We start from the raw sequence: 26,407 nt of genomic DNA on the forward strand, positions 1-26,407 counted from the left end.
TCCCCTCCGTGGTTTCCTCCAGCTGAAAGTAACCAGAAGTGGAGTTTTCTCATATTCTCCATCAAAAGCATCCTGGGTGAAAACTGACTCCACAGCACCTAAGAAACGAAGCTGTGCCATTTCCTTAAGGAACAGGGAGAACGCGCTGTCAGAGAGCGGGTGAGCGAGGGCACAGTTGCACATTTTCAGTTGATTCCATACTCGTTAGAGCAGCTCCCTTTGGGGCTGTGTTGTCACTAGTGTATCCATTTTGTGGGGTATGACTTCTCCAGGATCATGCCACACTGAACTTATACAAAGGTGACTCTGTCCCCATGTACAGAAGATGACTGGAGAATCATCGGGTCCCATGGAGAAGTAAGGGTAGCAACACTTAGGATGCATTTGAACCAGAAAATGGTGCAACATGAGTTATTATACTTCCAGGGTGAAGTTCGAATTGGAATAGTGAGGATCCTCCATCCTTTTAAAGTTCTTCTCTCTTCTGATTTCTGTTTTGTGTGCAGCCAGGTACTAGCCAATTACCACGTGGTAGGCAGAATTCAAAAATGGTAGCCTGAGATTCTCTACCTAAATCCTTGGGTTGGGGACATTGATAAGGTTATCTACCCACGCTCATGTTCTGTTACTGGCAAAAGAGATTTTGAAGATGTAACTAAGATTAGTAATGACTTGACTTTGAAGTAATCAAAAGGGAGATTGTGTAGGTGGGCGGGACCTCATTGTATCCTCTTAAAAGCAGAGTATTTTCTATGGTTGGAGGCAGATGGAGAGAGGAGGGAGATTCAATGCCTAAAAAGGATTTGAAGCACTGTTGCTGGCTCTGAAGACAGAGGGGAGCCATAAACAAAGGCCGGAGAGAATCCTCTCCTTGACGAGTGACCTCTGACAAAAAGCCAACAGGGAAATGGGACTTCTGCCCTGTAGCTGCGTGAAAGGCAGTTCTGCCAGCCGTCGGAAACAACAGGTGGCGATTCTTCCCCGGAACACACAGAGAGGAGCACAGCGAGGCTTTACCTTGATCTCAGCCCCTCAGCAGAGAACCCAGTCATCTGCCCGCATTGTGACCCTCAGAACTGTGAGACAATAGAAGGATGTTGTTTTAAACCCTGAGATTTATAGAAATTCATTACCCAGCAATAGCAAACTAATACACCCTACTAAGGTGTCAGCTAGTGACTTCTTCAGTGTTTTTAAATTAGGAACTCTGAAGGCGAAGTTTCACCTTCAATATGTGAGTCTTTACATTGTAGGCAGGCATCTGGTGGAACAGGAAGATATTTTGGGTTGACAGCCATGCCTCGTATCCCTTTCTCTTTTTTTTGTAAGGCTGAGACCAGGGGTGTGGGAGAGATCACCTCGCTCCTGCACACAGATACACACGGTGAGACACTCTTAAAAACTGGGTTGGCTTCTGATAATTCTTAAAGGTTCTTTAAGATCATCCTTGTATTCACTGCTCTGGATATTCATTACTTTCAATGAACTACATAAGAAAAGTCACGAATTGTGCAAAGCGATTACAAGTTGCTTTGAGAATAGACACATGTATCTCTGATATGCAAAGTGATCTAATACAGGGGATGGGAAAAGATACCAATGAAAAGTTTGTCTCGAACTATCCAATGACTCCCTTAGAAGGAAAGCACTGCATTAGAAGCTGAATAATTAAGATCTAAAATGCATATTTCAAGAAATACCTTTTAGATTTATACAAATAAAAAGCAAGAGGCAAATTTATTATAGCAATTGCTGTGCCAGATTCTTCCTGCAAGGGCTTGTGATCCTCTTTACCTGAGCATGTGTGTTCCAGAGGGATGCACTGAATTCTTCTCTTGTCCAGCATTGCTCCAAAAACAAACGCATGTGACCACCTAATTGATCACTTAACGGTATGTGCAAAATATCATTGGGTTGGGAGGAAGGGTAAACAGGCCGAGCACAGAGGTTTCTATGGCAGCAAAGATATGATAGTGTCTCCTCATTCACGGGGGTATGTTCCAGGACTCCCCAGTCAATGCCCCAAATTGTGGACAGTACCAAACCTTATACATACCACATTTTTCCCTCTAAGTACAAATATATACTGTATACCTATAAAAAATTTTAACTAATAAATTAAGCACAATAAGAGATTCATGATAATAACTAATAATAAAATAGGACAAGAGAACAGTATATTGTAAAGCAAGTTATGTAAATTTTCTCTCTCTCTTTCAAAATATCCATTGTGTTGTGTTCACCTTTCTTGGGATGCTGTGAGATGATACCATGTACTTATGTCGAGAAGGGAGGTAGATGACACAGGCAACATGACACAGCCTTAGACTAGTATTAACTTTTTACCCACATTTTTTATTGGTGCATTATTGTTGTGTATAATGCACCAATGTGGGTTTGTCTCTGTGTCTTCTATTCTGTACTGTTGGTCTGTGCGTCTGTTTATGGTGTCTTGTGTATGGTGGGATTTGTTTTTACAAATTGTACATGTACACAATATTACAATATAATTTGGCCAATACCATTCCCCAGTATTTTCCCTTTCCCCCGATCCATTTCCTCTACTCTACTGATCGCCCTTCAATTTTCCTATCTTTTTCTTTTTTCCTCTCTAGTGTCCACATATGAGAGAAAACATACCACCCTTGACCTTCTGAGTGGCTTATTTTGCTTAACATAATGTCCTCAAGTTCCATTCATTTTCCTGCAAATGACATAATTTCATTTTTCTTTATGGCTGAATAAAACTTGTATAGATACATATACCACATTTTCTTTATTCATTCATCCATGGACACCTAGGCTGATTCTGTAGTTTGGCTATTGTGAATTATGCCGCTATAAACATGGGTATGTGTGTATCTCTGTAGTAAGATGACCTGAATTCTTCAGGATAAATACCCATGAGTGGTGTAGCTGGGTCATATGATGGTTCCACGCCTAGTCTTTTGAAGAACCTCCATACTGATTTCCCAACAGTGTGAAAGTGTTCCATTTTCTCCACATCCTCTCCAGCATTTGTTAATTTTTAAAAAAAATAGCTTTTAGCTGTCAATGGAGTATTTATTTATTTATTTGTTTGTTCATATGTGGCACTGAGGATGGGTCTCACACATGCCAGGCAGGTGCTCTGCCACTGAGCCTCAATACCCAGTCCCCTCTCCAGCATTTATTATCATTTAGATGCTTCATGACTGCTATTCTGACAGGTGTGACATGAAATCTTAGTGTGGTTTTGATTTACATTTCTCTAATTGAACATTTTTTCACATATTTGTTGGCCACTTGTCTTTCTTCTTTTGAGAAGTGTCTGTTTAATAAATTTGTCCATTTGTTAACTTGGTTATTTGGGGTTTTTTGGGGGGTGCTGTTTTTTGAGTTCTTTATATATATTCTGGATATCAATTCTCTGTCAGAAGAGTAGTTAGCAAAGATTTTTCTCCAATTCTGTAGGTTCTCTCTTCACATTCTCACTTGTTTCCTTTGCTATTCAGAAGCCTTTTACATTTGATTCCATCTTATTTATTAACTCCTGACATTATGACCTGAACTTTCGGGGTCCTATTGAGAAGGTCATTGCCTGTGCCTACTAGCTGGGGTGTTGACCTTACATTTTCTTCTGGGAGTTGCATAGTTTCTGGCCTAATTCCTAGGTCTTTGATCAATTTGATTTGATTTTTTGTACATGGTGAGAGATAAGCATCTAGTTTTCATTCTTCTACATATGGGTAACCAGTTTTCTCAGCACCATTTTTAAAAAAGTCTGTCTTTTCTCTAATTTATGTTTTTGGCACCTTTGTTGAGGATCAAATGACTATAAATATGTGGGTTTGTCTCTGGGTCTTCCACTCTGTACTATTGGTCTATGTGTCTATTTTTTTTTAATGCCAGTACCATGCAGTTTTTATTACTATAGCTCTGTGGTATAATTTGAAGTCAGGTATTTTGTTGCCTCCAGCATTGATTTTTGGTTTAAATTGCTTTGGCCATTCTGGGTCTTTTATTCCTCCAAATGAATTTTAGGACTTTTTGTTTTTCTAGTTCTGTGAAGAATCTTATTGGTATTTTGATGGGATTGCATTAAATCTATATATTGCTTTTGGTAGTATGATCATTTTAACAATACTAATTCTCCCTAGCCATGAATATGGGAGGTCTTTCCATCTTCTGAGGTCTTCTTTAACTTCTTTCTTCAACATTATATAGCTTTCATTGTAGAGGTCAAACCAAACTTAAACCTTTTCAGAATGAGTCTGTCCTAGGAAGATAGCTATGAAATGAGAATCCCAAGGGGAAGGACTGAGGTTAAGATTCAGAATACTCCCTGTGGGGCTCTGTCAGAGTGTCGGGAGAGTCTAACCAGACGATAGGGAAATGGCTTTTCTGACCTCCGACAGATATTCGTCTTGACCTTGTTGCTGACCTCTTCCCTGGTCTTAACAAATCTATATGAATTAAAATAAATCAGGCAGCTCTAAAGTCTATCCAACTGTGTTTCTTTTCCTCTTTGCCTCTCCTTTTCCTCCTCTGGCCTCTTCTTCCTTCAGGTGATCAGGTGTGCGTGAGAGACAGTCCATGGGTCTCTCTTATCACCTGAGCCGTAGGGAAAGAGGCTGGACCCGTGTGGAGGGGAAATGGGAGCAGAACCGATGAGAACTTCCGACAGTCCTCATCTTTCCTGCCGGTTCTGAGGTTGGGGTGTGTGGCTATAGAGGAGCGAGAGAACGAGGAGACTCCACCACCCATTTACTTACATTTTTCTTCTCCATGTTCTGGAACCATCTGGAAGCCCCACGAGTGGACTGGATCAGTGTGGCTGAGAGCATGGCCACTGCAACCCCTAGCTGTGTGACCAGGGAGAAGCTGCACCCCTCTGCTTTCTCTATGCGTAACACCCCCTCAGACAAGGCAGCGGACCTTGTCCCCAGGGTCCTTGTGTTGTGGGGGTCATCAGTGACAGGCATGCGTGCGGGGGTATGACACACAGCACCAGAACCTCGGGGTCATCTAGCCAACTGCCCAACCCTCCTGCGGCAGAGACCGTGGCCCAGAGACGTGACGGCTCATCTTCAAGGCCGCAGGTTCATTTAGTGGCACTACTCCCTGGGAGTCAGTTTCCTCAGCTGGAATTCTTGGGGCCTCCCAGCCTGAGGCATGAGAACCTCAAAACCACTGGAGCACCTGCATCTGCGTCTTACACCTTTTCTCTGGCGTGTGTGTGGCCTTTGCCGAGTCTGAAGGGGTTTGAAGCTATCATCCCCATACCCAAACAAAACAGAATAAAACAAAACAACCCACCGAAGGTGAGTCACAAATCGGAGGCACCTCATAATAATACTGTGCGTTTCTGGAGAGCTTTTTATCTATGACGCACTTCCAGACAGTAAGTAATGAGTTCTCCAGCTCCCCCAGGACAGGAGACACGTGCATCCCCACATGCCACCAGGAGCTTAATTCACGTGAAATGAAGAAAAAGTTGTTAGGACGTGACATTCTACTAAATCATGATCACAACCTCAAGGCCCAGATACACATGGGAGGCTGCGATGCTCAGCCACTGGGGCGTGTCCGCCTGGGTTCCCACTCCGCCTGCACGTGCAGGATGGACGGGGAGCGTTCGCATGAAGACAGCCATGCCTGGAGTCAAGGCTCACATTACGGGCAGACGACCTCAGTCAATGACCGTGAGGGATCGAGAGTTGGAGCAATGCTCAGCTTTACTGCAGCCCATGCTGCTCTGCTGGGCCCTTCCTCTGGCACTCCCTGCTGACCCAGCTCTCCACAGCTCTCCAGGAGGAAGAGAAGGTGATGGGGAGCTGTGGACCTGTCGGGGACCTCCTGTTCAAAGGGAGAATGCGCCCTAGTTCCTGGGGAAGGTCCCTGATTTGTATGCACAACAGGATGGACTGTGTTGGAATGGCCTGTCCTGGCTTCTTAATGAGGCTATTTCAAGGCCAGAGTAGAAACGGCCTCAACATGGTCTGTGCTGGAGGTGACATTTCAACCTCCAGGGAGTATTTGAAAGGCTCCACTAGAGGCAGTTGTCCCCAGTCCATCTTTTTTCCCCCTCATTTTTGTTTTGATTTGTTCTAACTAGTTACACACGATAGCAGAATGCACTTCAACTCACTGTACACAAACGGAGCACAGCTTCTCGTTTCTCTGACTGTACCTGATGCAGAGTCGCACCATTTGTGCAGTCACCCCTCCACAGGGCCCCCCAGCCCATCTTACGCTAAACTCAGTGTGGCTGAGACAGCAAAGGCCAAGAACGACTAGCAGGGAGACGAGACCTCACTGGGACCCCACTGGAGGTACTGAGCAGTCCTCAAGAACGAACAGCAGCGGGAACCAGGAAGGGCAGGTGGCCAGAGTCAGATATCCAAGAAAGGTGGCAGCCGGCAGGGCGCGGTCCCAGTGAGACTCCTGGCAACACAGAGTTCATGTGTCCAAGAATGAGAAGGAATGCAGACCGCGCACCAGCAGAGCATCCACGAGGGAGCCCAGGGACCTCCTGCCCGAGCCCTCCTGGAAGGATGAGGACTTGATGTTACTGAAGGAGGAAGACCGGGTGAGTGAGAGGGAACGAGCTGGATGTGGTGGTCCACTCCTGTGCTCCTAGCTGCCTGGGAGGCTGAGGGGGGAGGCTCTCGTGAGTTCACAAGTTCGAGACCTGCCTGGGCAAAATAGTGAGACCCTGTCTCAAAAGTATGGCAATGCAGTAAACGTAGTAACACTTATGACAGTGCTTAAAAACAAGAAAGGAAATCATAGTCCAGAGTTTGTGTTGCACTAAGAAGCTGGGCCTTCCTGTGGTTTTAGTTATCTCCCGAAGTTCATGTTTTGGAAATAATCTCCAAGCAACCCTGTTGAGAGGGGGGACCTTTAAGAAGTGACTGGTCATGGAGACTCTACCCTCAGGAGGGAATCAATGTCATCATTGTGTTCCTGATAAGAGGATAAATCCAACTCCTTTTGCTCTCTCACTCCTATGCTGTCACCTTGTGATGCCTTCCTTCATGTTATGATGAGATTAAAAGGCCCTCTCCAGCAGTGGCCCTCAGTCTTGAACTTTCCAGAATCCAGAACCATGAGTCAAATAAGCTTCTGTTTATCCAATGTGGGTGTCACTTTTAGTTGCTGTGACAAACTACCCAAGAAAATCAACTTAAAGGAGCAAAGATGTAGTTTGGCTCCTGGCTTCGGTCCGTGGTTGGTCATCCACATTGCTATGGTTGGTGGGGAGGCAGAGGAACATGGCGAAGAGGGTGGAGCAGAGCAGGTCTCATGAGAGCAGATCCCGTGAGCGGGTCTCATGGCAATCAGCAAGCAGAGAGAAGAGAGAGGAACAAGATAGAGTTCCCGAGGGCGTGCCCCTAAGGAGCTGGTCCCTTCAACTAGACCCCACGTCCTACGGCTCCCACTGCCTTTTTTTCTAGGCGTCCAGGCAGATGTGGATCCCTCAGTGGATTAATCCACTGATGAGGTCAGAGCCTCATGATCCAATCTCTCCTTACAAAGCCCCACCTCTGAATCTTGCTTCACTGGGACCAAGCCTTCATCACGTGAGACTTTGGGGATTCCACATCCAAACCATAACAGCCGGTCTGTGCTGGTCAACTCAAAAGGGAGCCTGGAGGTGCCTGGGTGGGGCAGTGATCGCTTGGGCTGCGGCACAGAGCAGGACTTCTCCAGCCTCTGGTCAGGAGGCAGGCACAGAGGGGAGCGCTCAGATGTGGAGTGTGGGTTTCCATGATCAGGATGGAGCGTTCCTGGGAGGCCCTGGCAACTCCATAGCGATGGGGTGCCCTCTGCATCCAGGAGGCTGGATGAAGGAAATAGAAAGGGCATCTGTGGACAGGCCGAAAACCAAAACGCAGAGTGGAGCACAAACCCAAGAAAGAGGCCATAAAAGAGAAGCACCACCCCCAATAAATGGAAAAGCTTATGCCAAAGAAGCAGAGTTAATAGAGCAAATGGACCAAGTATTTGGTGCATATATAATTAGACTCAGAGTGAAATAAAATGATACTGCACCCATAAAAAGAAATATTTTAGAAATCTTGGAAATGAAAAACTTGATGATGGAAATAAAATCTCTGTACGTGGGCCAGAGCATCAAAGCAAAAATGAGAATAAGTCAAAAGGCCAAGCAAAGGAATTCTCTTAGGACAGCGCAAATGGACACGCAGACAGAAATTATGCAGAGGAGTTAAGAGAACTGGAAGAGCCCCTGATTTCCCCAAGTTCATCTAACAGCTTTGGGCAACAAGGACAGAGGGAGTGGAAGAAGGGAAGACAGATCCCAGAGTGAGGACCCTGCGGAGCCCCAGAGTCAAAGTGCCCTGTCACAGATGGCTGAGCAGAGCCAGGGACAGACACTCCCAGACAGAACACTCTTCTTCCGTTTGTTTTGAGATGGGGTCTCACTGTGTTGCCCAGGTTGGTTTCAGACTCCTGGGCGCTAGTGGTCAGCCTCCCGATGCCTGGCTGACAAAGCAGTCTTAGCAAGCCACGTCATGGTGACATTTCAGACATGAAAGATAGGGAGAAAGTCCCAAATGCCACCGTATTGCCACAAAGATAACAGAATGCATGAAGAAACTGCATCAATATCTTCCAACTTCTGAGGAGAATGATCCTGAATTAGAATTCCAAGCCAGGCATGATGGTGCATGTCTGCAATCCCAGCTACTCGGGAGGTGGAGGCAGGAGGGTCATTTGTGCCCAGGAGTTTGAGGCCAGCCTGGGTAAAATAGTGAGACCAATGCTCAAAAAAAAAAAAAAAGAAATCCTTAACAGGTGACACTGATTCAGGAATGAGGGCCCTGCAGTTTGTAGTCATGCCAGTGAAATACTTTCCCACACACGAAGATTCAAAAACTTTACATCTTCAGATCTGATCTGAAAGAAGAATGAACTCATACAACAGGATACCTCAAGCAAGAAAAGAGCTGGAGTGTTCAGTCACATGGTGACTTTTCTAAATTGAGATGGGCTTCACAGCCCAAAAAGTTCACCCTCTGGTGTAGAGTTGAGTGGTTTTTAGTACCTTCACAAGGTCATGTCACCACCATTGCTACCTAATTCCAGAACATTTCCATCACCCCCATCCCTGTCAGCATTGCTCTCCACCCTCCCTGCTCCCTAGCAGCCACAGTCCATTTCCTGCCTCCCTAGGTTTGCCTGTTCTGGATATCTCACATACATGGAATCACATGGCACGTGACCTTTTGCAGCTGGTTTCTTGTACTGAGCCCAAAGCTTCCAAGGTTCATCTATGTCACAGCATCTATCAATATTCCATACCCATTTTGTTTTATCTGTCCATCAGTTGATGGATATTTGGACTGTTATGAATGGTGTGGCTATGGAAATTCTTGTACTCATTTTCATGTGTGTGTATGTTTCCAGGTCTCTTGGGTATATACCTAGGTGTGGAATTGTTGGCTCATACGGTGACTCTATGTAGAGCTTTTTGAGGAACTGTCCAATTGTTTTCCATACCAGTTGCATTTTACACTCCCAATAGTTGGCCCTAGTCTCTGCTTGAAGGGTGTCCACCAGACTGGGCATTGCTTAAATTAGGCCTTGCTGGAAACCACCCAGGTCCTTGGAAAATAGGATTCTTTCTCTTTTTTGAGTAGTTCCAAGACAATAAGCCAACGACTCCTATATCCTACAGCCAGGTAAGACTCACGAAGTAGGGAGCGCAACAGAGACGTCAGAGAGATGTCAGAGAGACGTCAGAGAGATGTCAGAGAGATGTCAGACAGACATCACGGTCTGTGGTTCAGACTGTGAGCTGACTACCCTCCTCAGACCTGTGAAGGAAGCTGGAGAGGCCACAAGAAGGGCTGGAATGGAGCAGAGGAGAGTGCGTGCACTCTGAGTAGCACTCCACCTCAAAGAGATCCTCTATCACCTCCAGTATAATGAGAGGGGCCACAGAGGAAGCTAGACCTGTTCCTCTGCACTTGGGGGGACACAGTGATTTCTCACACTTGCAGGTTGGGGGTTAAAGATGGCAACAGAGAAGGGGCCATGTTTGGAGGTAGCCATTGTCTTGTGCTTTGGTTCAGGTTGTGTTCTGGGGATCAGGGGCTAATGCAGGAGAAAGCTGGTCTGGGCTTACCTTAGAGCCCGTCTGCCTGAGATAGCTCCTGCGGATAGGATGGGGATCCTGTCAGGTGCCCAGGGCTAAGGCAGGGCTATGGACATTTTTACTACTGCTGCCATAACCAAATACTAGTCTGGAGGCTTAAAACCTCACGTTTATGGTCTCATGGTTCTAGAGATTGGAAGTTCAAGACCAAAGTGCCAACAGGTTGGTTCCTTCTGAGGGCTCTGGGGGAAGGATCTGCTCCAGGCCTCTGCAGGCTTGCAGATGGCTGCCCTCTTGCCGTCTCTCCACACTGTTGTCTCTCTGTTTCCAAATTTTCTCTTCTTAGGACACCAGGTCACATGATGCAGCCAGCCATGTTAAGACAGGAAGAAAACCCTCACCAGATGCAGGTCCTACAAGCCAGCCTCCAGAACTGAAAGAAAGAAATTTCTTTTCTTTATAAATTAAGAAAAAAAAAAAAAAGACATCGGATGGTTTGGATTAGGGTCCACCTTCGCGATCTCATTGAACTTAATCACCTCTTTACGACCCTGTCTCTGAACACAGGCGCATTCTGAAGAACTAGGGTTGAGACATCCACATCTGCATCGTTTTGGAAGGATCACAGTTCAGCTTGTACAAGTGGGCACACTGACCTCTTGTTTGTCGGGGGACCCACAGGTGAGAGGTCCCATAATGGCAGTGGAGGAGGGAGGAGGAGAGGGATTTTCTTCTAAAGACCCCGCAGATATAGCCCTGGACCGAGTGAGTACGAGGCAAGCAATGGACCCCTGGCACATCCAGCGGGTGAAGGAAGAGTCCTCCCCACTACCTTGCTGCAGGAGCTGGCAACCACTGGAGGACAGCAGGCAGGGCAACAGCAGAGGCCAGCCACTTTCTCTTGTCCACCACCAGTGCCCGCTGGCTTGGGAAGATCATCACCTTGACCTGGAGCCCAGAGTCGGAACATGCATGATGGGTTCTTTAGTGACTAAGTGAGATGGCCCTTGTGACTAGAGGACAGAGGACTTTATTATCTGAGGTACCTGGAAAAGTTATGAAATCACCCTGGATTTCCTGCAAGGGCGTGAGAGCTGACCTCAACAGAGGCTTTGAGTGGGCAGTGGTGGGCAGTGCTGGCGGTGGGTATCTTCTTGACCATTACAGGAGAATCCACTGAACTCCAGAAATATATTGAAAAGTGGCCGGACAGGTATAAAAGGGGCAAAAGTCCCAAGGACGCACGGAGTCCAGCCTGCCCATAAAACACCCGGCAATCTAGTGACCTTGGTCAGACCCAGGTGCCTCTGAGGGGACATGGTGGCCACCTGGTCACACTGGTTATGGTGGCATCTGAGTAGGGAGCATGGGGCGTGGCTCGGAGAGTGGAGGGAATCGGCTCAAGTCTGGAGCCCAGAATTACTGGAACGACATTGTGCTTCCTTTTCCCTCCCGCTGACGTGGCTCTGGGGAGACTCATCTCATATATAAAACTCCCCAGCTTGAAGAGCATTCCAACGCCAGCCAGCAACACTGGTGTGAGCCGTCTGTCCTGGAGAGCAGGGACTGAGAACAGGAGGGACTTGACTGGCTGCATCATGGACTGGAGATGGTGTCCAAAGTGAGCACGGTCTGTAGGAATCAGGGGTACAGAGTATTTGTTTTAAACTGGGATAGTGGGGCACCTGCTTAAAAAAGCTCATTATAGGAAATTTAATATTTAATGTACAGTTAATTAAAACGAAGCATTTTTTTGTCCCAATCTAGCAAATGAAGAACAACATGGAAGGATTCACATTTCCCAATTTCAAGCATTGCTACAAAGTTAGTGATCAAGACAGTGTGGTATTGCCAAGAAGATGGACAGAGAAGGCTGGGAGGCGGCTCAGTGGTGCAGCGCTTGCCTAGCATGTGCCAGACCCTGGGCTTGATCCTCAGCACCGCATAAAAGTAAATCAAATAGAGGTATTGTGTTCATGTCCAACTAAAAAAATTTTTTTTAAAAAGATGGACCATTGGGATAGAATTGAGAATCCAGAAATAAACCCTTGAGAATAATTCCAAATTAGCTTTTGACAAGGACACCAGGACAATTCCAATAGACTTTTTAAAATATTTTTTTCAGTTATTGATGGACATTTATTTTATTCATTAATTTACAGGCAGTGCTGAGAATCAAACCCAGTCCTTCACACAAGCTTGGCAAATGTTCTACCACTGAGCCACAACACAGCCCAAAAATAGACTTTTTAATGAATGGTGTTGAGACAACTGAATATCCTCATATAAAAGAATGAAGCTGAAGTCCTTTCTCATCCACACAGTTAACCTAAAACTGATCCCAGTTCTAAAATCTAGAGCTCAAACTTTACAACTCCTTGAAGAAAATGTAAGAGTGAATCTTCATGACCTTTGAGATGAGCAAAGCTTTCTTATATAGAACAAGAAAGCACAGAGACAAAATTCAAATAGATAATTTGGGTTCCATCAAAATTAAAAGCTTGCACAGGGGTGGGGCTCAGTGGTAGAGCACTTGCCTAGCATGTGTGAGGCACTGGGTTTGATCCTCAGCACCCCACACAAATAAATGAATAAAATGAAGGTCTGTCAACATCTAAAAAATATTTTTAAAATCTTGCACAACACACACACACACACACACATACACACACATGCATACACACACGGGCACTAATCAGGAAGAATGGGAGGAACTATTTGCAAATCATTTATCTGATAAGCTTCTGGTGTCCAGAACACATAAAAAACACAACAACAACAAAAAGGCAATCTAACTTAGAAATGGGTGAAAGATGTGAACAGATATTTCTCCAAGGAAGACTTAAAAATGGCCAATACACATATAGAAGGATGCTGAGCCTCACTAGTCATTAGGGAAGTGCAAATTGAAGCCACAATGTGTTACCACTAAATACCCACTAGGTTGGCTATCATAAAAAAAAATGGACTGTAACAAGTGTTGGCAAGCATGCAAAGAAACCGGAACCTCATCATGGGTTCCTCGCTAGTGGGAGTGTGTAGTGGTGCTGCTCCTGTGGAAGAGTTTGGGAGTTCCTCAAAAAGTTAACTATAGAGTTACCACAGGACCCCGCGGCTCCACACCGAGGTGTACCCCCAAGGGAACTGGAAATGTATCCTCACACAAAAACTTGTGCCAGGAATGTTCATGCAAACACTGTGCAGAGTAGACAGAAGTGGAAACAAGCCAAGGTCTGTCAGCTAATGAATAGGGAACCAACAGGCGGTGTCCATCAGCAGACTGTCGTTCCGCTATGGATAGGAGTGACGTGCTGGTACCTGCTGCAACAGAGGCGGATCTTGGAAATGCTGCATTAAGTGAAAGAAGCCAGACGCATGTCCATGATTCCATTTATATGAAATGTCCAGAACAGGCAGACCCAGACACAGAAGGTGCGTTGGGGATGCCAGGAACTGTGGGGAAGGAGGAAGTGGACATGATCGCTCATGTGGTACATGTTTACTTTTGGGGGGTGCATAAAAATGTTCTGGAATTAGGAGTCTTGTGAATATACTAAATTCTGCAGTCTTGTGAATATACTAAAATCCACCGAACCCTACCCTTTAAAGGGTGAATTGAATGGATTGTGAGTTATATCTCAATTTAAAAATGTAATGAGACAACCTAAAAATTCATTCATAGAGGATCTTAAATAAACTGTGGTAGAAGATACGATGGAGAGACTATGCAGAGCTTCCAAACAATGAGGTAGATCTTCACGTACTGGTATTGAAATATGCCCAAGATTTGCTATTAAATGATAAAAACAAGTTTCAAATACACACACACACACACACACACACACACACACATATTCACAAATAAAATGAACATGGACAGATAAGACCAATAGATAAGAATGTCTCTCTCTGGGTAGAATTGGATGGGGAGCAAGGGGAACTCTTGTCTATTTATAATATATATATGTCCCACCTTGGTACCAAGGATTGAGACCCCAGGGGCGCTTATCCACTGAGCCATGTCCCCAACCCTTTTTTAATTTTTAATTTTGGAACAGGGTGTTGCTAAGTTGCTTAGGACCTCGTCAAGTTGCTGAGGCTGGCTTTGAACTCATGATCTTCCTGCCTCAGCCTCCTGAGTAGCTGGGATTACAGGTGTACACCACCATGTGTTATGTATATATTTTTAAACAATAAGAATGCATTCTTGTATTACTGGTTTGACTGAAAATAAACTTCAAAAACGGAAAGGGGAAGAGAAATGTTGGGAACTAAAACTGACTGGAGTTAGCCTTTTGCAAAGGATAGTCTGAATGTCTAAAGTGCTTGAACTATGTCACAGTAGCCACTTATCCTTGTGTGATGTTTTATAATAAACAAAACTCTGTCAAACAAACAAACAAATGAAAATCTTAGCAAGGGAATCTCAGGCTCTATCATAGGCTGTTTTCTTTCTCTTTTGCTGTAAAGTGACATTTCTAGCCAAAAGCATTCTCAGATTGGTGCTCCTTTCTTTAAAATGCTGATGCTCATGTTAGTAATTTGCATGGAATCACACAGGAAAAGGTGGAGTATTTTATGACCATTGATTATATTTCAAAGAAATGTTGTAACGCAGGAGAAAGGACAATGTCTTGCTTTGAAGTTTGAGGATGAGACACTAGGATGTTTTGGAGACAAAAATGATGTTGACTACAAGGTTTACCAAGACATTCAAAAAGTAATTTTGCTGATGAATTAATATTCCCATTTAAATACAAAAGCACTTACCAGTCTAGGTGTCCATCAGTGAATGAATGGATAAAGAAAATGTGGCACCCCTGCACCCCTGTACACAATGGAGTTTTATTCAGCCATAAAGAAGAATGAAATTGTATCATCCGAAGGAAAATGGGTGAGTTTGAAGCCAAATTCCGAGCGTCAGGGTTCAGATGTTTCTCTCTTATTTGGAAACCGGAGAAGAAAAAGGAGAAATGTGGAGGGGAGACCTCATGAGAAGGGAGGTCAGGAGAGTAGAGGAAAGGGAATGGGACATGCTGGGGAATGATACTGGCCAAGTGACACCATCATATTGTGTGCATGTGTGAATATGTAACAATGAATCCTACCATCAGTACAACCATAATGCACCAATAAAAATATGGAGCCCCTATTCTTACAAATCCTTAAGGCTCATTCTGTTACAGTACAGTATGAGGTTTCCTGTTCCAGAATTGTGCCCAGCCAGTTTCATGTGAATTATAAGCATAGCAAAATCTCCAGTGAAACATGTGGTCAATGATACCATCTTTGTACCTGCAGCGTTCAGGCACGGACAAACACAAGATCCCCCTAGAAAAATCCTTACCATTAAGAGAGTTCTCCATCTTCCTAATATCTTGTTGGAATATTTCATTATTGAATTATTCACGGTATGAGTGTGAAGTTGGATCTGTTTGCAATATGATGAATTCATCTCTGTGGGAGCAACTTTTATTCTTCCGTGAGAGGGAGAAAGAGAGGATTTCACATTTGCACTCTCATGCAGGTCTGAGTCGCTACCAAAGGGAAGACTTCAGCCTCCAGGCTGTGGACATTTTAGAAGCAGCTTGGGAGATGACATCCCTGTACTGGAAGAAAAGATCTGGAAAAAGAGATCTGGCCGGTTTATTAGGGATCCATTAGAATTTTCTTGGAAAATGCATTCATGAATTTTGGGAAGGAAGTGATCCTTACTAAAGCCACTGTTTTTTTTTTTTTTTTTTTTTAATTTTTCTTTTGGTATGGAGGATTGAAGTCAGGTACTGGTCTTTATAAATTGCTTGGGTTAAGATTTTTATCACATCCTCAAATCACAGAGAAGGGCATACAAATTCATCAGTAGTGATGTTGGCGCTTCTTGGGAACTATGATTGCTACTTGGCTTAAAAGAGTGACTGTCAACACAGGTTCTGGACTTTCTCCATAACTATATCCAAAAGCTCTAACAAGAAGCCCCTGATGAGTACCATACAACCCAAATGAACCTGAGCTATTTTAATAAAGAGTAACTAGACTAAATATGGAAATGGTGTTGGGCCTAATGCAGCAGTTTTATCCATGCTATGATATATAATTTTCAAATTTGAAATAACTGCACAGGATTGTCCTATTAGAATCCTCTTCAGTTCTTGAAACCATCCTAAGGCTTCTTGCCATAGAGAAGATGAAGGTCCTATAATTTGTTTTGGGGGCTGCTGAAGCTATGTCATTGGCAAAGTCTCCAGGGAGATAAGTCTTCCAAGTTGCCGACAACTTTCCCAAGACAGAGGTGCAGAATTTGAAGTGGCCTTTGATGTGACAGACAAGGCCTTTGATATTGGGTTACTGAATTAGAGTTGCCAGCTCCATCAATAAATTTCCAAGAGGATATAGCATATGAAAAATTGTGGATTTTAAATTCTTTCAGTGACTGGGGCAAACTTCATGGGAGTGACTGAATTTTTACAGAACCACAAAAACAAGTAACTATTATGCTAGTGGGAGATTTTGTTTCTGAATGTCCCGCTGGAGAAAAGGTGACGTCCAGAGGTCCAGTTGGTGTCTCTTTTGCTAATGAGCATGAATCTTTTTTTTTCACTTTAATATCCAGAAATCACACCAGGCAAGGTCTTGTGCTCCTGTGGAAAGGATGTTGATATTGATTTGGGTTTAAATGAGGCTGAATCTCTAGAACTTTCTGGCCTTTGCTCCTTTTTCCCAGAGAAAGGCTGAGAGAGGAATTTCCAGTGAATCTGAAAGGAAGGGGCTCTTATTTCACAATTATTTTGGTTACACTCAAAGCACCGATTTGGAGATACATGGAAGACACATTGGCCCTGTGTCTAGGTAATATACATATTAGATAAGAAAAAAACCAATTGACCATTTAGGGCTTTGACCCTAGCTGTGTACGACATCCAGATCCGTGGCTGGATTTCCAGCCTTTGTCTGGGTTGGAATATTCAGTGTCACAACCATCAGAGAGTTCTTAGGTTGTCGCAGTTCCTCTCCCCTGGTGCTCTGACTAGGGTTTGCCTACAATTAAAAGATCACATTGAGACAAGAACCTAACCCACTAGAGAGGAAAAAAAAGTCATCCATGTTCCCAAGAGAGGTTTCCTCTTTCTCGAAGCTCATACATGACATACCCATGTCCCTTAGGACAGATCTACTTTCTCAGGGACAAACCTCCCAGAGCAGCTGTCCTCCATCCCTGTCCCCTTCCCCCACAACAAATTAGTGTCAAAGGCACAGGATGCACATGAACAGATCGCAGCCTCCAAAGGACCCCAGGGAGCACAGGCGACGAGACTGCCATGACCCTGGCTCCGTAGTGATGACTGACATGTGGGACTCAGTAGGCAAGGTACTTCCTCAAGGAAGATGGCAGACACCAGAAGCTTGGACCCCATGTTGCTGCTTCCCTCTCACACCTGGGTGCCTCCTGATTTCTTAAGGCTGGGGTTGGATGAGGAAGGAGTAGGGAACCCAGCCAGCTGCCAGCTGGGAGTGCCCTGCTGCCCGCCCCCCCCCAGTCTATTGGAGCGCTGTCTACAGCCAGGAAAGACTCCGAGGGGTGGCAATGCAGGCGGAAGAGGCCTCCCATCACCCACTCTGGTTGTTCCCGTGGCCCTCCTTGCTGCCTTGCGGTCGGATCTAGAGCCTCCGAGAAAGTCGTCACCCACATTGCACACCCCGGGCATGCTGCTGTGCGCACAGTGATTTCTTTGCTTCTGTTCCTAACGGCCACCCACAAACCCTGTTGAGTGAGGCAACAGGGGATCCTAAAACCCTTGCCCGAATCTTCTGGTCCTCACACTCGCTCAGTGAGGTCTCGAGCTAGACCTCACAGAGGACAGCCAGGGGCAGAGAGGAGCTCCTGCAGGGTCAGGCGCAGCAGGTCGAAGGAAGGGAGGGGCCCTGCAAGGATTCCCGCGCTCATCCCAGCACCAGGAGCTGCTGTGCCCACGCTTTGCACCTCCTGGAACTGTTCTACCAAAGGGTCAAAATGGTAAATCTGACTTACAGAAGGAAAAACCCCACAGAGGAACACAAAAATCAACCCAGCTCGCCCAGAGGGCCATTTTAAGGTTGAGTTGGAAGTCCTGGGAAATTTGGGGAATGAATGATCAATTTGCAAATTACTCAAAGAAAAGCATCAGTATTACTGCTTCTCCGATGGAAACTGGCTCAGCCACTGCTGGCAAGGCTCCAAACGTGTCGGCAGCTAAATAAAGATCAGATTCGACACTTAGCATCACTGGCATCTCAACTACATGTCCATACCTTGGACACTCATTTCATCAGTCGCAGGCAGCAGAGGGGACTAAAAAGAATGTCCTGCAAAAACTTAAACATCTTTGGCTACTGTGGATGGAATGCTGTTCCAGGAAGCAAACATTCCTCAGCGTTAAGGATTTCTTTTTTCTTCGCTTATTTGGGCATCTAGAAATAAAGAGATCTAAAATATTTGGGTAAAATCAAATTATTTTATGATAAACTGCAAAGGAAGGGCTGGAGAGGGATAGTGTCCAAATCATATTGTGCTATTGTGTGCGTGTAGGAACGGGTAACGGCAAATCCACCATGTGTACAACCACAATGCAGAGTCAAAAATGTGGGCAAGGGGCTGGGCTGCTGGCTCAGTGGTAGAGCACTTGCCCAGCACGTATGAGGCCCTGGGGTGCATCCTTGACGCCACATAAAAATAAATGAATAAAGGTTGAAAAAAAAGTGGGAAAAAATTAGAAAAATAATAAAAAACTAGAAAAAAAAGGACTGAAAAGCAATAAGGAAACTAGAATTTTGTAATTATATTTATAACCAAACAGCACTGTTAGAAAATCCTAAACATTAGTGCTACTTTACATCATGTCTGGACATAAATATTTCTCGATGAGCTTTTCCCATTTTCAAAGTGAGTGAAGAGTAAGGACTTGACTTAGCTTTTCAGGCCTCATCGATACTTAGAGACAAATGCACTTTGTGTGCACTTGGCAATTAGTGCTTCAGCTGCGTTCTTCAGATCGATGTCTTTAAAATTGGCTGTAAGAGGTGGATTTTCTAAGCGGTGCAGAGGGGCTTAATCCCTTGATTCTCATTACTGTGAGCTGACTCCCCTGTAGCTGACCCCATGTTTGTCCCCTGCTGCCTCACAGTGCCAATTAAATAATAAAAAACCCAACCTGTGGTCAGATGTAATTAGTTTGAGAACAGAATTTTAAAATGTCCTCATGCCAAGTTCATGAGTTAACCCTCCTGATGAGATACTCAGGATAATTTGAACTAAGAACACAATCTCAAATTTGAACATTTTTTGTGCTGTTTGCCAGGATATGCTCTCCTGGGAATGGAAATGAACTCTGGTTCCAAATGTTTGGAAATACAGTTTATGTGGTGGTGGTTGTTTTTCTTACACTAAAAAAAATGTCATCCAAAACTGGTTGGTCTGGGTTTCATTGAAAAGGTGATACTTTTAAAAAATACAGTTCTGATAGTGAATACGAAGATTTCAGCTGTGTAGCAGGCAAAGCTGCCTTAAGAGACAGTCTCGTTTGGAAGCTTGCTGGATATTTCTTAGCCCACATTTGAAAGTGTATCATACTCGGTGGTCCCTGGAGCAAGCAAAGCCAAGTCCCTTGCCTGGTCATCTTTAGGATGAGGGTGTGGGGTCCTTGGTGACCAAGATCTAGGGTTCTGCTGCAACCCTCTGCATAGTAAGGACTCACCTGAACTGTCCATCTGAAAACAAACCCTTTCTCAATTTTCTGTTAGACATGTGAATTGTGTTAGATGGGGTGATAGGGAAAGGACAAGAGGTACTTGAATCTAAATATATAATGACATTTCATTTTGTTTTTATTACTATTTCTGCTTCTTTAGTTTGGGGAAAGAAAAAGGGAAAGGTGGGGAAGCTAAGAGTAAAAACCAGGCTAACAAAGTCCCTCCCAGCTGGGTGCAGTGCTGTAAGCGTGTAATCCCAGATACTCTGGGAGTTGAGGTTGAGGTTGGAGGCAGGAGGATTAAAGTTTGAGGCCAGCCTGGGCAACTAAGAGACCCTGTCTTAAAATAAAAAATGAAAAGGACTGGGGATGTAGCTCAGTGGTAAAATACCTATGGATTCAGTCCCCAATACCAAATTAAAAAAAAAAAAAAAAGCAAAAATGACCCAAACAAAACAAAAGATGAACAGAAACAACCTTCCCACACAGGGGCAGTATCATGCGAGGCCATGGGGTCTAACACTTCCCTCTTCTTTAGTTTCAAAATCCTCTCAGCCATGTGTTACACACACCATTCCACCATGTTGGTCTGAGTTGGAGAAGACTGGCACTTGAGCTGGAAACTAAGTCCTGATGTTAAAGAAGGTTGACAGCGTGTGTCCCAGGGCTGATCTTGAACAAGCACCCAGGTGGTCACAAACCAGCTTCTGGAGCCTCCCAGGCAGTGTTCCCTGGGATGCTAGAGGATGTTCACCTGTGTGTGTGTGTGTGTGCACGCGCACATGTTGGGACGTGGGAAAGCAGGTAGGAAACTATAGTCATAATGAAAGAAAAAAAAACATACTTTTTTTTTTCCATGAAAAAATATCAGACTTAGCAGTGATAATTCACGGGAGCTACACTGACAACATTCAGGAAACAGGCTGCTTCCGAAGAGAGTATGAGCTGGGAACCAGAGTTCTGATTTGCACATCTTTCCAATATGTTTTGTAAACATATTCACAGAAACTGGTGGACATTCTTCTCGTACAACTCGATATCTCTCATGTACAACATAAATCATTTAATGTAACATTTGTAACCTTAGAAAGGCAGACATATTTAATCCAAGTCCGTTTATAAATTCCAATTTCACATGGATTAAAAACTGCAGATAAATTAAGTCACAATAATATCCTGTACATGCATTAAGGCTGGTGACCGCTGAAGTCTCTTGGGTATCTACAAACAGGAAATCACACGCAGATTACTGGATCTGAAGAGTGTCTACATTATTAAAAAAATCTTGCTTTTTTTTTTTTTTGGTGATACAGATTTCAACAGTAACTCTGGAAAACTGTGAAAAATGTTATTTAAAAATATATATGTATATGCTACTGCACAGTTTCAAAGATGTGATTCATAAATAATGTTGGCTTCACTGATTAATTTTATAACAATGACTGCACTTTCAAGGTGATGTGAACACGCAGTGACTTATACTCAATATTAGGCACTAGTAATATTGGTCAGGCGTACTACAGTTTTATGTTAGCTGTATTGTACATATATATTTTTAAATGTATGCATTTATACAAACTGTGCATATTATGTATGGGGTGTCAGAAATGTACACATCGCTGTTCTATAATACACACGCCATTGTACAGGTTTCAGTGCAGAAAAATCTCATTGCATTGCATTCCACATGTTCAATCTAGCACACAATTTGTCAACTCTTCAGATTATTTTTCCAGTACATTCTTTTTTAGATCGTGGGTCCAAGTTTCCATTTGCAAATTTGAAAGTTTCCAGAAATATCTGTTTTAACCAAATCTCTTCTGCCAGGCACAATTCTGCACGGAGACTGATCTGTGTAGAGTATTAACTAATGGCAAAGTCTGATCAGGAATATAATTGGGCTGCTCTCTCTCAAAGACAGTTCTAATATTGTGATAAAAGGGTGGGGTCTATTCAGGTCATGGAGAACAAGGTCAGTTGAACCTCTGTTGAACTTCTGAGTAAAGAACATGTCTTCAAATAGAAAGAAGGGTAAAAAACTTTATGTGTTTAAATGCAAGAATCTCTGGAAGGATATACATAAAACTATGAACCGCAGTTGTCTTATGGGGTTTTAGACCACCAGAGATTGAGACTTACTAGTTTCTACGTTTTCGCATTGTTTCAATTTTTATAATAATCAGGTGTTACATTTATAAACAGAATAACACAAGAAAGATGCTTCAACTTGGAACCAAACTAAAGAAGAGGAACAAGTTATAAATGACTTTCAGAAGCAATAATTAGAAGATGGGTCCTTATTAAAATCACCTACGCCAAACCCAACAGGATCCGCTGCCTGACATACGCTGTAGATGGACAGGGAGACATTAATGAGACCTGAATGCTCTTACCATCACCCCAAATGACCAGGTGCTAAAAGCCTCATTGGAAAATGTGGGCCATCACGCTGTTGATGGAACGCTTGCTGGCTCAACCAGTCAGAGGTCACCTGTTGGGTTTTCAGGGAAGCAAACTCAGAGGTGCCGCCATAGAGCCTGCACCCTTAAAAACGGGCAGGACTAGAAAATCTCCCTGGGCATGCGTGGCAGGTCCCAAGGGCCACCCCTTTTTGCGAAGGTTTCAACTTTTCATCAGTGTTCACCCAGAGTAAGTAGAATAAAAAAAAAAAAAAAAAAAAAAAAAAGGATTAGAGATTTCTTTGGATTAAAATTTCCAGCTGGGAATGGTAGTGCACATCTATAATCCCAGCGGCTCAGGAGGCTGAAGCAGGAGGATTGCAAATTCAAAGCCAACCTCAGCAACTTAGCGAGGCCCTAAGAAACTAAATGAAAGACCCTGTCTCAAAAAAAAAAAGAAGATTCAACCAAAGATGGATCATGAACTCTGTCAACAATTAGTGAAGGGTTATAAGAAGCTCACTACCTCACTTGGGTAAATTAAATGTAAAATGAAAATGCAGGCTGAGTATCCCTCCTATAAAAATCCCCAATCCAAAATGCTCCAAAACCTAAAACTTTTCGAACGTCCGTAGGATGTCATAGTGGAAAACTTCACACTGACCTCCTGTGACAGGTCTCAGTCAAAACACAAGTGTAGGGCTGGGTTGTGGCTCAGTGGTAGAGTAGCTGGCCTAGCACGTGTGAGATCCTGGGTTCAATACTCAGCACCACATAAAAATAAAAAAAATAATAGGTATTGTGTCCACCTACCACTAAAAAAAAAAAAAAAAAAAAAATGAAAACAAAACAAACACAGGTGTACCACAAACATCACCTTCAGGTAATGTGTATAAAATCCCCTGTAGGCTGTGTGTCTGAGATGTACATGAAACATAAATGTATCTCAGTTTAAACTTGGGTCCCCTCCCCAAGATATCTCATTGTGTGAACGTGAATATTAAAAAAAAATGATATCTAAAAAGTTTCTGGCCCCATGCATTTTGAAGGAGGGATGCTCAACCTGAATTGTTACTATTTTCAGGTACTTGAAGGTCAAAGTCAAATGCACACTTCACGGGCGCTTCACTTGCTCACTGTTAATTAATTCAAATCACCCAAGCGGGTCAATCTCTTGTCCAGTTTTGCATCAGCCTTTTGGAGAGCAGGAGGTGTAGCTATCTTATTTCTCACCTACTTAAGACCAAGCTGACGAAGTGTTAACACTGCAACCGAACCTGCAAAGGTATCAGTGAATGTCGGTCTCGGCATGTCTGCGCCACCGTCACCTTGAATAAGGGATGGCTTCACAGATGGCAACACCCGTCTTTCTCAGACTGTCCTGGTGCAGTTCTGCTCAGCAAAGGACCTCAAGGGCATCATCTTGGTTAAAGGGTGGCAAGATAGACCCTAACTCTCAGGAGTCGTTTTCTGTTTACCAGTACAGCATATCCAAATATATTTAAGAAGAAGATTAAATCTAAGATGTGACAAAAACACTACGAAACAAAATTCAGACAAAAAACTGTAAACAAGATGTCAAAAAACTAAAATGTAAACTTAATTAAAGGAAAAAAGAAAAGAAGACCCACGGGCGAGAGGTAAACACACTAGACGCACAGACACAAGCAAGATGCTCTAGGCATTGCTGCTGCAGACAGAATGGCTATCGATGCAGGAAGGAGTTCCCTTGCACCGGAAGCAGCTTGCTAACCAAAGCTCGAAAAATATCCCCCAAATGGAAATGCGGCCCATCCTGCACGGAGAGTGAGACGCAGACCGCGCGTTATGGCAGCAGATAGCTCTCAGTCTGATAAGCAGCGGATGGAATCCTAGAGAGGGGACCTTCTAGGCATGTCCCCATTTGGCTACCATGGAAAGAAAAGGCTTGAAATGTATTGGCTGACAAAAGCCACCAAGTCACAGTGGCAGCCACCAAGTCACAGTGGCAGGAAGAAGAAATACAGGTGCCTGGAGGGCTTGTGCACATTTCAATCCCAACCCGGCTCCAGAGCACAGAGGTGCTGCTCTCGTGTGTGTGGGTTTCAAAGACACTGAGTTTTCACTGAATCCCAGTGCTGCCGACATACATGGGGGGCGGGTCAGGGCAGGCTTGTGTGAGTCGATCCATTCTCTTACAGATGCGTTCAGTTCATAATAATGTTGACGGGGTATCAGAGGAAGGGCAGGGGATTCAGTAACATGCAATCTAGTAAACTTCTGGCACAAAAATAACTGACTTATTTTCATTATTCAATCACCCATTAATACACACCAATCAAAAATAATCGGGGAATGGAATATTAATACTGAAAGTAATCAATAATATAAGAGTCAGGTTCATCTTAACTGGCAGTTAAGCTTTTGGTGTGCTGTATTGCACCTGGTGAACTAACCCATGAGGTTTTGGTTGAACTTTCTGAGAAGTCATGGTTTAGCATTGGAAAGAAAGTGTGTGCGATTGTGTGTATATGTGTGTGTATGTGTGTGTGTGTATTTGCGTGTGTGTGGTGTTTCCTCTAACGAATTTCTGATCTCGCTGTCTAGCCTGGGATTATGCAAACCAGACCAAGAATATGCATTCTGAAGAGCTGTGTATCTTGTGTACACAGGCAGCTTCTTACACACCTATACGTACAAACACACAGGCCCTGGGAAAAGGTCGTTGTCTGATGTGGAGGAAGTGTTCGTCGCAGCTTGATAAATGCTGTGGCTGGGAATTTGAGTAGCACAGTGTCCAGAAACACGGAGCTGTCCGTGGAGATGAGAGTGCGACCGGGCTCCAGGAAGTGGTCCCTACGGCAGGTGGGCGCTGTTCCGCAGCCAGTGCAGGCCCTGCTGCGAGTACTGGACCAGGTGCTCCATGCTGCTGTGCAGGGTGACAGGCCCCATGAGCAGATCCAGGTCATTGAAGAACTCTATGGTACAGAGAGAGCGGTTAAGGGTGCCACACACGCTAGGTGTGCTACCTCCTGCTCAGGACCATTCAGGGTCTGAAAAACCATGGCTCTCCTGTTGCATCTGTGTCCAAGTAAATTAAACAAACTGTGTCTGCTATTTCTAATCCAAATGAATAGTGTTTACTGAGCCATACAGAAGAAAATCCGTATGTCCAGACTGTATTCTCCTGGTACAGGAAAGCTTCCCACCCTGGATCTCAACATGGCTCTGTTGTCTCTTATTCTGACTCACTCTGGCCACTAAGTCCCTGGAGTGAGTCCAAGGAGGAAGGTTCTAGGATACTGGGGGGCAAATCAGAGATGGGTCCTGAGACATCTCACTGGAGCCACCTTCTGGCATTTGGACATTCTTTGAATTTGCATCAAACATTTATTATAGGTGCAAGGGCATAAATGTAGGGGAGTATACCAAGACGAATCGTGTGTGGGCTCTGCTCTTGCTACATCATGGTTTAGTGGCTGAGAGAGGGGAAGAGATCCCTATGACTTCTCTGCTGTCATAGCTGGATCACTGAATAATACTCCTGGAAGTACATGTCTTGGAAAAGCTTTTTCTTTTCTTTTTTTAAATACCTTTTTACATACAAATACCTTTACAGAGGGCATGAAGCCCTCTAGTAGGCAACTCCTAGCAGGTGGCTGGTATTGCTATCTGGAGCCTGGCTTACTCAGGGTCTCCCAAACTGGGCATGTATATTTCTTTCTTGTTTTGTGGGGGATTGAACCAGGGACTGAACTCAGGGGCACTCAACCACTGAGCCACATCCCCAGCCCTATTTTGTATTTTATTTAGAGACAGGGTCTCACTGAGTTGCTTGGGGCCTCACCATCGCTGAGGCTGGCTTTGAACTTGCGATCCTCCTGTCCCAGACTCTGGAGCCGCTGAGATTACAGGTGTGTGCCACTGTGCTTGGTTGGACATGTGTATTTCTATACATTTGTCCCTTCTGTTTGTCTCTCTGGGACACCCACCTCAACCTACTTCAGCCATCAATTGCCATGTATTTGTCAAAACCCTGTTCCCTTCTAGCTCCTCTAACGAGTTGCTTCTGGTGGCCTCCGACCACCGTGACATTCCCACTGGACTTCGGGGCCACCAGCTGGGCTGTGTGTTCTAGACTGTCTTGTTTTATTAGCAGATTCATCTCCATCCATCCTTGCCTCACTGTGGACATCCTGCTC

General features: G+C 44.3%; 1 protein-coding gene across 2 annotated transcripts in view; it reads right to left on the reverse strand.

Annotated features, from left to right (window-relative positions):
• Window positions 1-22,521: 22,521 nt before the first annotated feature.
• Window positions 22,522-26,407, reverse strand: part of Aff3 (ALF transcription elongation factor 3) — a 538,593-nt gene continuing 534,707 nt past the window's right edge. For both annotated transcript variants that reach the window (XM_047523038.1, XM_047523040.1), the window contains one exon: window positions 22,522-25,183. In XM_047523038.1, coding sequence (XP_047378994.1) covers window positions 25,062-25,183 — 122 coding nt within the window. In that variant the 3' untranslated portion in view covers window positions 22,522-25,061. The remainder of the gene's footprint in view (window positions 25,184-26,407) is intronic.

Source organism: Sciurus carolinensis, chromosome 13 (genome assembly GCF_902686445.1).
Source record: "Sciurus carolinensis chromosome 13, mSciCar1.2, whole genome shotgun sequence".
Classification (NCBI taxonomy): domain Eukaryota; kingdom Metazoa; phylum Chordata; class Mammalia; order Rodentia; family Sciuridae; genus Sciurus; species Sciurus carolinensis.